The 15,588-nt window shown below is 43.0% G+C and overlaps 1 protein-coding gene across 10 annotated transcripts in view; it reads left to right on the forward strand.

Annotated features, from left to right (window-relative positions):
* The window catches only part of SATB2 (SATB homeobox 2), a 121,520-nt gene extending 108,250 nt beyond the window's left edge, over positions 1 to 13,270 (forward strand). For all 10 annotated transcript variants that reach the window (XM_075608712.1, XM_075608714.1, XM_075608719.1 and 7 more), the window contains one exon: positions 12,504 to 13,270. In XM_075608712.1, the coding sequence (XP_075464827.1) occupies positions 12,504 to 12,965 (462 nt within the window). In that variant the 3' untranslated portion in view covers positions 12,966 to 13,270. The remainder of the gene's footprint in view (positions 1 to 12,503) is intronic.
* Positions 13,271 to 15,588: the final 2,318 nt, after the last annotated feature.

A 15,588-nucleotide genomic window follows, 5' to 3' on the forward strand; every position in this document is an offset into this window, starting at 1 on the left:
GTGGCCAAAAAAAATGTGGGAAAATGGAATATTCATAAAAATGCGAGAGAAAAAACGGTAACAGCATTGGCGAGAAGGGGACGGTAGAGAAGGCAGATGCAGTGAAAGGAATGCAGGTCTCCTGATCATTACACGTAGGCAGTGATTCTCAACAGGAGGTTCGTGAACCTTTAGGCGTACTGACGTGATGTGATTGACAGCTATACCACCAATGCTGTCTCCACACACTGAGGTGCAGTTTGGGGCCTTAAGGGTGTTCCCCCCCACAAGCCCCAGACACTATGCTGCCTGGGATCAGGCAAAACGTTTTGTTGGCAATAGTCTGATGGGTAGGCAATAAGATTTATTTAGTAGAGGTAGAACAGTGATATACCTTGGAGAATACTATATGACTTGTGTGTATCCTCTGTCAGTGGGTCCCAAACTTTTCTACATTGTGCACTCCCTGCTAGAAAATATTTGTTCTGTGAACCCTTACTTAATAAATCTTATTGCTTACTCATCAGTATATTGCTAACAAAACTGATCCAGGCAGTATAGTGTCCGTGGCTTTGGGGGGGGGGGGGGGTGGAGGGGTGGGGGGGAATGCGCTTATTAAGGCCCCAAATTAAATCTGTGTGCAGACAACATTGTATAGCTGTCAATCACTGTGGGAGCTTCCAAAGTTACGTCCCAGAATCCCTTGCCGCCCTGAATGCAAAGCAATGTGGGTAGTGACTTTGGAAGCTCCTGTTGTAATACAGATGTAATAAGGGTTATTGCAGCTGCTTATAACACAGAATACTGCGTTATAACGCTGAATATCCCCTGCTACATCTGTATGTTCATACAGGGCTGATTTTGGAAGGAAGAAGATGCTGGAGCAGTAAGCCAAGAAAAATATATATATATATATATAATCTGTACTTGATTTGGTGCAGAGTTATTGGGTTTGCAGCTTTGCGGGGTCACCAATGGGGTTGTGGGCTCTTTATGCTCTGGCACATGTCTGGGTAAATCCTTTATCTCTCTCTATCTATCTCCCTTGGGTCATAAAAATAAATACAGAAATACTTCACCCAAAGACCAGTGTGATGAAGAATGACTCAGCACTCCAGTATTGGTGTTCAAAAGCATATGGGGCTTTATGAAGGTTCCATAGGTGGATCGAAACGTTGGATTTTTCTGTATCTTCAATTTGCTTTTGAACACCAATACTGGAGCGTTTGCACCAAATGATTGGGAATGTACCTTTTATGAAGATTGTGACCTTTTGTGTACTTGTCTATAAACAATTCTCTGCCTATCAGGCTGAACTGCGCAGGAAAGATGACAAGAGTGCTCACAATGCTGACTTCCGTGTCAGCATTAAGCTTGGCCTCGCCATTGTGCTGCTTCTTAGCCTGAGTATATTTACATTGGTGATGTAGAGTCGAGCTGAAGGAAATCGGTATTAATAGTTTATTGGCAGTTTAATGTCTTGGCACCTATTTATCCTATGAAATATAAGAAACAGGGAGCTGAGTGATGTGAGACCGCTCAATAACGTTCTCAATCAAAACCTTTCAGCAAATTGCAGGGCGACGTTCCTGTAGGAGGCAGTATCTGTGCTCCAGGCTAAATGGATGGAAGTCTTTTAACCCCTTTGCTGCCAGCGGGGTAGGAGTAATTACCTCTGGCAGCATAAGGGTTAAACAGGCGCTCCCTTAGAATATAATTTGATATTTTATTATATGTTAGTGTGTATATCTATATATACATACAAGGATCTACATGTATGTATATATCTATACCTATATATAGATATAAAGGTATACAGATTTATATAGATAGACTTGTGTGTATATATAACAACAAGAGCGTTATTCACATCCGTTTATAATGCCATAGAATAGACAGACGTCACTACGGACATTAACTGGTGTCAAACAATATGGTTACTCTGTGCTTCTTCCCCTGGTAGCTCTCACTCCTACGGTGCGGAGGTACTTATGCTTATTTCCCTAAGTATTGGTTAGATTGGCAGTCTTCTGCATAGCTTCAATAATGCCATAACTCTGGTGGACCCTTGTTGGCGGGACACACACTATTCTCTGGGGTCACTATCCTGTTTCATGGCACGGCATTCTTAGTCTATACTTGTCGGATCAGGAGTTTACTTAGGACCCAGCGGTGGGGCCGGTTCGATTGTGACCCGGAGGCTCTACTCTGAGAACTCCCTGCTGAGCAGATGCTTACTCACAGTGTTGGGATTAAAACAATTTAACAACCGGTTCTTACCTGGGCGGCGTCTAACAGCATCTCCCGGCATCTATTTCCCTTCTCAAAATGGACTTGCGGCGTCACATTGCGCCGCGTTGCCATGACAATGTGACGCCGCGTAACGTCGTGATGTCTCGTTGCCATCTCAATGTACATCACGTGATGCGGTTACATCACGTGGCGTTCTCGTTGGTATGGCAACGCGATGCCATTTGATGCCGCGCGGTCATATTGAGAGGATTTGCAGGGAAATAGATTCAGGGAGATGCTGTCAGACACCGCCCGCTGCCCTGACAGGTGAATGAAGGTAAGAGAATTTAGCACCAGTTCTGCGAACTGGTGAAATTTTAGTAACAGGTTCGCACGAACCAGTGCGAACCGGCAGAATCCCACCACTGCTTACTCAATCTTGGTCCATTACTATGTCCTGTAACTATATAGGACACGTTCCTTAACTGAAAACAATAAATGGTGACAGGACATCCTTAATACACATAACTATGCCCACAAACCTATTTACAGGACTCACAGTGAGGCTTCAGTCTGAACTCTGAGGAACCTGTTTCTAGAACATCAGGCGGAGCTATATATACCTTTCTCTCTCCTTATACTGACATTACTGGTTACAAGACATTTAAAGGAAGGGCTATCCCTTTCTGCATAGGCATCCCGCATCACATGGTGGGGAGGGGCGTAACCTGAGTGATCCCACACATTTAACCCATTAAGGCTGTTAACCACTTATACTAACTACTAGTATACTAAAAAATAGATATATAGTCATATATCGTCGTTCTAGAGGTAAAAGTCATTTGAGTACTGAGAAAAAGGCGATTAAATGTTATTTTTGACAGGAAAAATTATGTATTTAAAAAGGAAGGTATTTTGATATGACAACGTCTGAAGATTAGTTGTCTTTAATGAGTCCTTAGAATTGTTTTTTTCTTTTTACTAAGCCTATATTCATGAAAAAAGGTCAAAAACAAACTTAATGAGTTTTACCTCTACAACGACGATATAAGCATGGTATAAAAATATTATTAAAACTGCGGTTATTTTGCCTTTTTCATCCCGGACGCGTATTTTCTGGTGAAACTGAACATTTTTCTCCTTTTAAGAAAAACGTAGCTGTTAAGATCCAAATACGGGTGAATTTATTTGAAATGATTGATATAGAAAATACTTGACTTGTCGGCATAAGACTCCTTCAAAGTCTATGGATGCTAAAGAAAAGTCTGATCACGTTACATCAAGAGAGACTCAGTAGTAATTAGTGCTCATGATCAATTTAAGGTGAGAGGATGCAATTACTGATCCCTGAGGCAGGGGAGGAGTTACTATGCCCTCGCTGCATGGGTGAATTGACACTAGGGCCCAGGTTCACTAAGGGGTGCTAGACCTGGAAACACCTTCACTCCTATTCATTTGAATGTGAGTTAAAACGTGCTAAAGATTAGCATCCTTTACTTAATATGGGTTACAAGAGGCTGATGTCATTCCTAAGATTTTATTTATAACACTGTGCGTCAACATTTCAGTACTAAGAAGTAATACAAACCTCCGCGGCGAAGGCTTCATCCTTATTACGTATAATTTGTCTTTGAAATGATTTTCGACGTATCAGTTATTGATCACCTGATTGATACAATTTAAATGAAAACAGAATGATGTGTATTTTTTTTATTACAGCTAGCATTAGTCAATATTAATTATTCGTGTAGTATTATTTATAGCCGTCAAATAAATAAAAGTAATACATTTTTAAAACCTACATAATGAAACATCCACGCTGCGTCAAGTACATTTTTGGGTTGATACATAGCAACTTAGTTCTGCGCTAACACTGAGTATTTTTAGGGGTTGATGCCAGGTTGAACTTGGGTGATTTTGAGGCACTTTTAATTGATTTGGTAGCGCCAAGAAATATATATTTTTTTCGTATAAACCATTTTCATCTGTACACCAAGCACAGTCCATTGCGGTGCGCCTAAAGATATGAAACAAAAACCATTGGTCATGCTGCTGGAGCAGATAGAGAAACTTATGCGCTGTACAAAGGCGCACACAAGTGCAATTGAAAATGAGTTTGACAAGTGCTGAGTTTCGGAGTGGGACGTTCCGGCGCCGACATCTCGCGGCCGCCGATCAGCGACAGGGTACAGCTTGCCGCCGGGCGTTTCACAGCGAAGGTAAGTGGTTACAGGGATTAGTGTTAGTATTTGGGGTTAACTTTAGGGTAAGGGGTTAACGGGTTAGGGTAAGGGGTCAAGGTTAGGGTTCATGGTTAGGGGTTTTTGGGTAGGAGGTTAAGGGTTTTTAGGGTAAGGGGTTAAGGTTAGGGACCTAATCAGATCTCTTACCCTAAAACTCCTGACACTGACCTGTTAACCCCTTACCTTAACTCCTTACCCTAGAACCCCTACAGATAACCCCAAATACTAACACTAATCCCTGTACACCGCTTACCTTCGCGGTGAAATTAACGGTGGTTAGCATTACCCTGCAGCCGATCGGCGGCGAGATGGGTGCGCTGAAACGTTCTAGACCGCTGATTTTGGGCCAGAAAAGCCATTTACGACACTCGATACACAGATCCCTGCCAGAGTGTGGCTTGTGTTTAGCCTCCGTAATTTCTGCATGTAGTTTCTCTAATTTCTGCACCGTGCAGCTAGATCACATCTAGATAATGTACAAAGGCATTGAGGAAGCGCCGGGGCAGCATGTGGTGCCGTGTAACTGAGAAACAGCTGCTTGCAGGGTGAAGGCAGAACACTGACAGAGGGGGGCAGGGTTTATCTGCTTTAGAAATTGGGACTCCACATTTTAGGGGGGGGGGGGGGAGCATGCCAGATTTCAAACAGGTCAGCCTCAGGGAAGAAAGATTTCTCGGCTTAAGTCATGAACTCACTTGATGATGTCACTGTGCCTCGAGTGTCAGAAATTAGATTGTAAACTCGTGGGACAGGAATTTATTGTACTATATAATGTGCTATGTCCTAAAGTTGTGTGAAGATGGAATGGGACATCTTGCCGCAGCCATTTAGCCGCCGCTGGATATCTCGCCGCAGCCATTTACAGTAGCTGCCGCTGCCGCTGCTAAGGTGAGTGCTTTAGTGTTTATTAGTATTAAGGGTTAACTTTAAGGGTTTTAGGGTGAGGTTAAAGTAAGGGGTTAGGGGTTAAGATTAGGGGTTTTGTGGTAATGGGATAACGTAAAGGGTTAGGGGTTAAGATTAGGGAATTTAGGGTAAGTTGTTAAAGTAAGCGGTTAGGGGTTTTAGGGTAAGTGAGTAAGGTATGGGGCTTACCTTTGTGGCAAAACAGCCGGCGGTTAAATATCCGGGCAGCTGGTTGTTGGCATGTGAATGGCAGGGACAGGATGTTTGCGGTGAGATGCCACCAGCTAAATGACGTAGATCGGTGTGAAGATAAGGCTGCTTCCATACAGCCTTTGACCGTGCGGAGGCGTGCGCGCGCATGTCATCACCCGCGTGAAGCGGGAGCCTTTTGTGGACAAGGTAGATATACCATGGGGGCGTGTCTGTGACGTCATGGAGATGGTTCGCCCTCATTGGGCAAACCGCTCACTCGACCTGCCCGTCGCGCCGAGGAATCAGTTTGAACTGATTCCTCGCGCACCCCGAGCCCCCTCCTGCTGTCGCACGTGCGGTCTATGGGCTTAAGACAATATGATCGCGCCACGCGCGCACACCTCCGCCCGGTCTCCGGCAGCATGGGCGCTGCCTTAGGCTAAGGCCCCGCTCCCAGAGTCAGCGCGCCCTCACTGCAGACAGGCGGGGCGCTGACATACACAGACCGCGATATGCGGTCTGTAGGGAGCGGGAGGTGGGCGGGAGTGGGAGGTTTGAGCGGGGGGGGGGGCGTGGCTTGAGCGGAGGGACCCGCCCCCCCCTCCACGGCTCGGGCTGCTGATTGAAGGTAAGTAAAGCAACACACACACACACAGACAGGCACACACACACGCAGGCACTCATACACACACACACAGACAGAGGCAGGCACTCGCACTCAGGCACACACATACACACACACAGACAGGCACGCACGCACTCAGACACACACACAGACAGGCACTCACGCTGCTTTCACTCCACACTCCTCCCCGCTCCTTGAAGCCTCTCCTCCTCCCGAAGCCTCCCCTCCCCATTGGCTCACAGCCACACCACGTGATGTGTCAACGCTAGGGATCACCATTCTCTTGTATCCCATAGCGGCTGACGCGCCACAGCGTGTAGTGCGCTGTGCCGCCAGGGGGGACCGGGACCGGCTCCGCAGGATTCCCCTGCTGGTGGGGAACTCGCGTGTGGCCGCCCGCGCCGCCGGGCGCACCGGGTCCCAGGCCTAACACTGTTGACGTTTGCAGTAGTATTTAAGAAATTTCACAGTGGCAAAATGTCAATTTTTAAAGATCTTTTCATAGGTTTTCTTTGCGTTTGCTTTGCACTGTGTGGCAGACCCCTCTGGCAGTGATGGGGTTAATATAATCTTGCTAATTGCTTTGATGGACAAAAAAAAATGTTTTAAAACGGCCCTTTGGGGATCCCCTCCTACGTTTCAGAACACATTTCTTTGTTCAGTAAAGCAATGCAGTGAAGGGACATAATCTCTGACCTAGATCGTCTGATGTCACGACCGTGACGTCACAGACGTCAGTGTCCATAAGTATTTAAAACCATTGCTTATTAAGGGGTCAGAAAACATGAGATCACCCTGGTCCCAGGAGGGTCATACATGAATAGTCGTGGTTAGTTAAAAATACCAGCGTGGCAGCGTAAAAACCAGGTCAACTTCTCCCTCGCCACCAGTGCCCTTAATGACAGGACTTGGGAAAACCCAGCAGCAATTCAGACACACAGGGCAGCTTAAGCGAAGTATTATAATCCTAAACCACACATATATATGAGACAAAAGGTGGCACTGAGTGCTCATTTGCATGTCATTTCCCAGAATCCCTTGCTGCAGTGGAAGTGCTGTATGCTGGGTGACAATGGGGAAAGACAGGGTTGCAGACCTGTCTAAGACATGCAAATGAACATACAGTAATATTTACAGTTGCTTTTTATATATATATATATATGTATATATATATATATATTAAGCAACTGAAGGGCAATGTCCTAGCCTCATATGACATATGTAGGTTGGAGATCCTTGACCCTGTAATGTCTTCACAACCGGAGGGGCTTGCAGTGGTCGAAGAACCTTATTCAATAGATTGGGAGGTGTCTGCGCCTGGTCATCAAAGCTCTGTGTTCCATTTATTTGAATGCTTTTTTCAAGCTTCCCTTACAAGGTGCAGAGAGATCTATGGCACATAGAATTGGGCACTGAGTATCAGGACAGCATCTGATTTAAGGCTTATTCTGTATCCGCCGAAGCAGACAAGTGGAAGTCAATATGGGAATGTTGGCCGAAAATGCACCGATCAGCCACATGGACAGATATAGAATTTATCCCCAACAATGCCTCACCTGGGGTTTTGGTTACTAACATGCCTTTAAACAGTTACAATGTATCCTCAGTTCACTTCCATTGAAGTCAATAGGGGGCTTGGTGTAATATCGTCCTGATCGTCCCGATCAACACTATCGCATCTTAATGAATAACCCATATTGAGTCCATGCAATGTGTCTGCCATTTTCTATTCAGTCTGGTTCTGTCTATGTCAGAAGGATGTGTATCAGTTGGGTTTGAAACATGTGACATGAGTTTCTTACACAGAAATGATGACACGTACTTTCATAATATGTTGATAAAACCATGTCACCATTCTCCATACAGTACATCTTACTGGTAAAGCAGCTAAACATTGGGCCAAAGCACCGTACCTTAATACGTACAATACGATCCGGAGATTCAGAGCTTGATATTAGTCCCCTAAGTAATGCAAGTGCCATTATTTCTGCACACCTGACGCTCAATGTTGTAGCAAATTGTCATGTAGCACATATTCAGTGTGTCTAGAAATAGTGCTACGTTAATACCAGAACACAGTATTGCAGCATAATACATTGCTTTTTAGGTAATTGTAAGGATGAAATAACGAAACTACTGCTGCGCCAACCATGTGTTTTTGGGCCTTCTTGCTTTGAAGGAGTTAAAGCAGCAAAACGGGTAAAATCCTGTACTGTATACTTTATTTTAAACTAAATCAGTTCGTAGTATTAGACAACACTGGCTGCATTTTTCTTTAAACTCCTAATGCCATTTTAATATTTTTTTTAATATACTGATCATCCTTTGGTTGCTACAGCAAACGTTTAGAAAGTCACATCCACTTCCTCTTTTGAAACAGGCTCTGACACACATCTTTTTGAGTTCTTTCCTTTGGCAACAAAGTATCGCAAACAGATGTGTGGCTGTGTTCCAAACAGCATACTGTCTATTACTCTGAAAGCTGTAACAATAATGTGTTACACGTAGTAATATAATGAAGCATATCAGCTGCAGCATTTCACAGACTGCAGTCCTATGTCAGAAGCGGAGAAAAAAAATGTCACAAAGCCAAAAAGCACCGCACCACAAAACAAAATGGCAGTAAAAGAGGGTGAGCTAAAAAAAACGATTTATTGCACAAACGGAGGATCATCACACCGCCATGTTTCGATCATGGGAGCTTTATCAAAGCTCTTTGATAAAGCTCCCCTGAGCGAAACATGTCGGTGTGAACCTCCGTTTGTGCAATAAATCGTTTTTTTAGCTCACCCTCTTTTACTGCCATTTTTTTTTGTGGTGCGGTGCTTTTTTTTTTGCTTTGTGACATATTTTCTCCGTCTACCTATCCTGCGTGACGCACGCTTGGACCGATGCCCTGCAAGTTTGAAGATCATTGGATATCACAAACTACTTATTATGAGAACAATTTCATTTACATTGGATGTTCTTGAAAATGTTGAGGTTTCTCTGTGTACTGGGACACAAATGACTCATCCTTTCTCTAGATAGAGGGAGAGTCTAGTTCAGTACTATCCTCCTACAAGACTTACGTATGCTTATGTCTCATATACTTGCCCAGGGTCAGGTCTTCTAAGAAATTACTGATGTCTTATCATTGAAGGCCTCTCAGCATTGCTTCAAAAGCTTTCTAACAAGTTTTCCTTCAAAGCTTCAGTATGTCCCACTCCCTTGAGCCCCAGACATCACTCACAGGATAACTCTACTATGTCAGAAGCGGCCATTTCGTTTGGCACACAATCTGGATTTTTTCGGATGTTTATCAGGGGCACCAAACGATTGCCAGCTTCGGTAACAATGTAGAATTATACATTGTCACACGCTTTACATATACAAATAATAAAAATGAGGAGGGAATGTAGTATTGCTGCTTTAAGCACATGTCAGTAAACAGTAGTTCACCTTTAAGCCTGATAAACAATACATCCCAACACCACCCCCATTTCACATAATCACGTTGCCAGACAATTATTAACCTGCGCTGTATAAAAACAATATACAAGATCTGCCATGAGCAACAAAGATACAATATTAAAGGAAACTCAGGCCAGAGCCAGATGAAATTGAACACATATTTCTGTGTCTGACTTCCTACCATTTTGCACGCGTCTATTGATTTTCCTTGACACGCTCTTCTTATATTGAAGAACGCCGTTCTTATTTTCTTCCCTCGACTAGAACCCGCAAGGAGAAATTGTAAAAAAAAAAAAGGAAACCAAAGTATATTAAACCTGCCTGAAGTAAAAAATGTAAGGTAACACCTGTACTCTACAATTTCACATTGTAAATATATATATATATATATATATACTTCTATTTAATGATACCCAGACTCTCTTGGGTATTTGGCCATTTCAGTCTAAAAAGCGCAGAGATTAACCAGTTTCTTGCATGAATTTGCACCCAGAATAAAGCAATTGAAACAAAGGCGCAGATCCACAAAAGGGTGCTGAGCTTTAGCATGTCGTCACTGCCATTCATATGAGTAAGTAAAGAAGTGCTTTTGCGGATCTGGGCCACAGCGTATTGTGATTGTGCGCAGTTTGAGATCATGCTACTGAAATAGCATGTTAGCAAAATACTGTATATAGTATCTGCTGGGCCTAGGGTTGACAAGTGTCCAGTATTGAACCGGACTGTCCTGTATTTGGACACTGTCCAGTAAAAAATAATAGGTAATACTGGACATGTATATGCCCGGTATTACCTCTCTTGAGACAGTGACCTAATCTGTTTGCGGGCGAGGGACAACCCCCAATCAGGGATAGAACAGAGCTGTTGCTAGGGGGCTGGGCAGCTTCCTCCATCCTGATTGGCTGCATTACCCAGCAGCAGCCAATCAGGAGGAGGTGTAAGGAGCCTGAGGGTGGGGCCAAGGAGAGGAGGAAACAGCATGGATGTGTGTGTGTGTCTCGAGCGTGTGTGTGTCTGTCTCGCACCTTTCACCTTTGTGTCCAGTATTTTTGGTGAAGCCACCTGGGAACCATCAGGGGTCTGTGACGGATATGGTTCCAGTGTCAGTAACTGGAGCATGGCTCCAAAAACAGGTGCAAATTGCATTATTTTGACTGAGTTTTCATCAATGTACAGTATCAAGGTGCTTTGCTCCACCTGTGCCAATGAGCATATAGGGAGTGTGGAGGACACAGTCGGGGTCATTATAATAAGACACCTATAACTGGCACAGTTGTCTTCACTATTTGTGTCAAATAAATCCTCCATGCGTAGGTGGCAATAGCTAAATGTAAGAATCAAGATTAACAAGCTTCATAAATCTGCTGTTGATGCAAATTGACACAGATGAAAACTTTGCTCTTTTGTGTTTACATCTTTCCCTATCTATAAAGGCATTTGGGGGGTTCAACGATGGCATTTTAATCCGGTGTCAGTCTATCATGGTACAGATGTAGCCGACGTTATTGCACCCGCCGGTGCTTTAGCCAATGCATTTACAATGGCAGTTGCTTGCGCGTTTTGCGTGTCCCGCTGCATTACGCCAGCAGGGGCAATAACGGCCGATACATCTGTACATGCTCTCCATTCTTGTCCAACATGCACCATCTTGCGATATGGGGAGTGTCAGTAGGAGGAGTTGGGCAGGATTTACATGACGCACATATTGTAATTAGATATATCACCTAGTTGCTGTTTATAGATCACTGCGGTCCCTTCTTGGCATTAGTATCTCTCTTTTGTCCTTCCTCTATCTGTTCTCCCTTCTCCCAGAGTTGAAGGCCAAATTACAATTTGGCTTTGTTCCATTATAAATGGAAGGGTTTTCTGGTTCACCGTCTCCTTTTTTTATTGAGGGAGGCGTATTTTAGAAGACAACCACCATGCCATTGTCATTGTAGACAAAATCAATGAGAGAATAACCAGAAATGACTCATGTGTGGCCAAAACCAAATGCAATTGAGGACTCGCAAGGCTAGAAGCTATCCACACATTCATTCTGCCGAACACACACATTCCAGGTCACATGAACTCCACTCTCCTAAACCCGGCTGGAAAGACTTGGAGGATCGACCCACACAATGTGTTGGTAACTCGTGTTTGCGTCCTATTAATTCCTTGTCTGATAAAAAAAATACCACTAAACTAGTGCTTATTACATGTAATCCAGATCACTGGCATAATGATACAGTACATTATACACTTTCCTGAACTCATTCATTCAATATCTCACTTCCTTCCCTCCAGGCAGCGACCATTATATTTTACACATGGGTTCCAGCTGGTTTCCATTCCCCCCTTCAAAACATATTTCAGCACACGAAGATTGCAGGCGAGACGCTTTATCTGCTGTAGTCAACTTTCAGCAAACAAGCCGATGTTCTTTCCTACTCACATGTTTTATTAATAGTGTTTGATTAAATCGGGGAACGAGTACAAGACTTCATTGGCAAGGAGATTTGCATGCGCACTGGGCTACTGGAATTTCTCCCGTTTAATCTCCAGGAAGACACAGTAGTTGGAAAATAGAGCAATTAGATTGTTCAAGGTTTGTATCACAAACAAAGGACCTCCACATAATACAGTAAGGAAATCAAAGATAGGACAGCCACGGATCGGATTTTATAGCTATATCATATATGTAGTGTAATGTCTTCACACTGTATCTAAGTTCCTGGCTCAAAGCACACAGGCACAGCTACTGTTCAGTCAGTGAGTGGCCTTGTCTCACATTCTCTCTCTCTATATATATTTCTTTATGTAAAAAAGTTCACTGCCATTTTTTACTTTAATATAGTAATGTGTAGTGATGTTAACTCTTTCTTGTTTCACAGGTTCTACATAGACAACTGTCCCAGCCAGCCAAAGAGACCTCACCTCCAAGAGAAGAGGCCCCGCCTGCTCCACCTCCCTCCGAGGATGGCTGTACCAAAAAGCCAAGATCACGCACCAAAATCTCACTGGAGGCTTTGGGCATCCTTCAGAGCTTCATCCATGATGTTGGTCTCTATCCTGACCAGGAGGCCATCCACACATTGTCTGCCCAGCTGGATCTGCCTAAACACACCATCATCAAGTTCTTCCAGAACCAACGTTACCATGTCAAACACCACGGCAAACTCAAGGAGCACCTGGGGATAGCGGTGGATGTGGCAGAATACAAAGATGAGGAGCTCTTAACCGAATCAGAGGAGAATGACAGCGAGGAGGGCTTGGAGGAGATGTACGCCGTGGAACAGGGCGAGGAAACGAGTGAGAATGCCAAGGCTAACCCATCTGAGGTGGACCAGAGATAATGCGTAATACCACTCATCAAATACAAAAAACACAGCAATACAAGGGCCCAAGTTAAATTCATCATTATTATTTCTAATGCTTTTTCCCCCACACGGGGGGAGTGCAGAAAATTGAGTTTGGGTATTGCTATCATCGGACCTTGCCTTGACACTTGAGTGTAAAAACTACATCCGACTGGAAGCAGACTAGAATAAGTTTATATCTTCGATCATCTTGCACTTACAGTGAAGTGAAGATTCAAGAAAATTACAGGACCTATGAAATCAATGAAGGAAAACTATTTGTATATCTTTAAATATAAATTATATATATATATATATATATGTATATATGTATGTATGCGTATATATATATATATATATATATATATATACACACATACATACATCTATATATTTAAAGATATATGATTATATATATAAAGTTGCATGGGAAGAGAACATTTCATTCTCAATGTATAGACTGTGAAATGAGTTCCTAACAAACAAGACTTGGTTGTGTATTAAAACCACTTCTCAGTGAGTTGCTATGGGTTTTCTTTTCGATAAACTGCCTGCTCTCATTGAGTGGTTAAGGATTTTTTTTTTTTTTCCTATTTATTTTCTGTGTTTATCCTTGATTATTTTTTTTCTTAGTCTTCTGCTTTCGTTCTGGCCGCCTGGGTGATAACTTTTGCTTAGAGGTACAGTATGTGTTCGGAAGTTGAAAAAAAAAAAAAAAAAAAAGCAACGTGGCTCAATAAACAGTGTATACTAAAAGAATACATCCAACAGGTCATTACATTTTTAAAATAGCAGTACAGGTGAATAAAGAGTACCTTGGCCCCTTCACTCTCAGAGGGGAAAGAAGCGCATTGCATTGTGTTTCTGGCCACTCTGGAAAGAGAAAGGACTATGTGCAGAATAACATGACTCTTTTTCTTGTGTTTTTACCATTTACTTTCCTATCTCTTGGAAGCTGTTTCATTGCTTTTAGTGAACCTTAAAAATATTTTTTCCATGTATGCTGCTCTCTGTCCACTGCACCTCAGGTCCTAACCAGAGGCCACTTACTCCCTGTAAAGTCGGTCACATGTGCTTGGGATAGTCGATGAGGTTGAAACAAAAGACGTCCAGTCGACTTTGACGTACGTTAGATTTAGTTGACCGAGATCCTCATCCTATATTTGTCTTGAAATTTATATTGATCCAAAGGAAGATTAATGTAAATACAAATATAGCATGATACATCGAAGAAGTGAAGTAGATGCTGTTGCACATATACACCAACATAAAACAACGGAAGTTTTTTTTGTTAAAAGATTATCATTAAACAAAGTTAGCATCACAAACAGATGACAAAAGCCCCCGCTACAAGGCAGGTTTATCTAAGTGTTGCAATAAATTGTTATTGCTAGAACTTCTTCTTTAAAGGGTAATAACAAAGAGAGGTTGTTACGAACTTTGAGGGAATATAACATCCAATAATAATTTGATTTAAGTCTTGCTGGAAAGTCAGGCAACACACTGCATATTCCTTGGGGGTTATTCGTTAAACTGTGATGTACTGTGGGGTACCATGTGCCCCAGCTATGTACAGGCAGCATCCAATGCTGTACTTATTGCAATGAATGGGTTGCAAATAAACTGGCCGGTGTTTATGACCACTCTTCCTAAGGCATCTTCTATGGAGACACAAACATTAGCATCACCAATATTTACAAACGGAGATATCCCACTACCACACCATGAGTCCCTTCCACACAGAGGAAGCTGCCGTTGAGAAGGACTGTTTGTTCTAACTATGGAGAGTGTACTACATTCTGCTGGAATGGAGCTATTTATGGTTGTTTTCATTGCCGGAGATGTGTTGAGATGCGGAGCGTCATTATACAGGGTGGCACTTTACCTAGACTTGCCTACCCCCACAACATGAAGTTAGGGAGGTTCAAAGACGGCAACGGGACCAGGCTCACCATAACCGTTCCATGTTGAAGGAGCTGTGGCAAAGTGTTGTTGATCTTCCCAGAAATAACGGGGTTAAACATTTGGCTTTCCCTTTGTTGTAAGATCTGAACTGTGAAAATCAATGAGTTTGCATTCTAGTTTTGTTACATTCCTCAGTGCCAACCATGGCTGCAATGGGTTACAGCACTTTTAATGCCTTGCTGGAAAATTTGGCTATGATGCACTTAATAGTGCGTATTCGTAGCCCATCACAAAGTTCGGGGTATTTTTTAACACTTTCGCTGCCAGTCAGGCCAGCAAAACATTGCAGTGCATGGCAGCAGAAGGGTTAATTAGGATAGGGACAGTATATAAGGCTAATTGATACATCCTATTATGTATGAACCGCAACTCCTACTTCTTACACTCAAGTAGCTTGTTACAATAACTCCTCCAGTGGCTTGTCCAGCACTGCAAGGGTTAAGAGACACAATATCAAAATGACTGTTTGGGCGTCATTTTAAATACAGAACGCCCGCTCTTACACTCTCCCCTCCTCCCCAGCACGTGTCCTTATTGTTCAGCAGAATCATCCCAAAACTTAAACCTATGTAAACATCATCATTTATTGAGTAGAAATCTAGGTTGGAACACAGTGAATTCCACACTTAAGGAATGACCACCCATGGCCCATGTC

The sequence above is a fragment of the Ascaphus truei genome, chromosome 7, assembly GCF_040206685.1.
Source record: "Ascaphus truei isolate aAscTru1 chromosome 7, aAscTru1.hap1, whole genome shotgun sequence".
Taxonomy (NCBI): domain Eukaryota; kingdom Metazoa; phylum Chordata; class Amphibia; order Anura; family Ascaphidae; genus Ascaphus; species Ascaphus truei.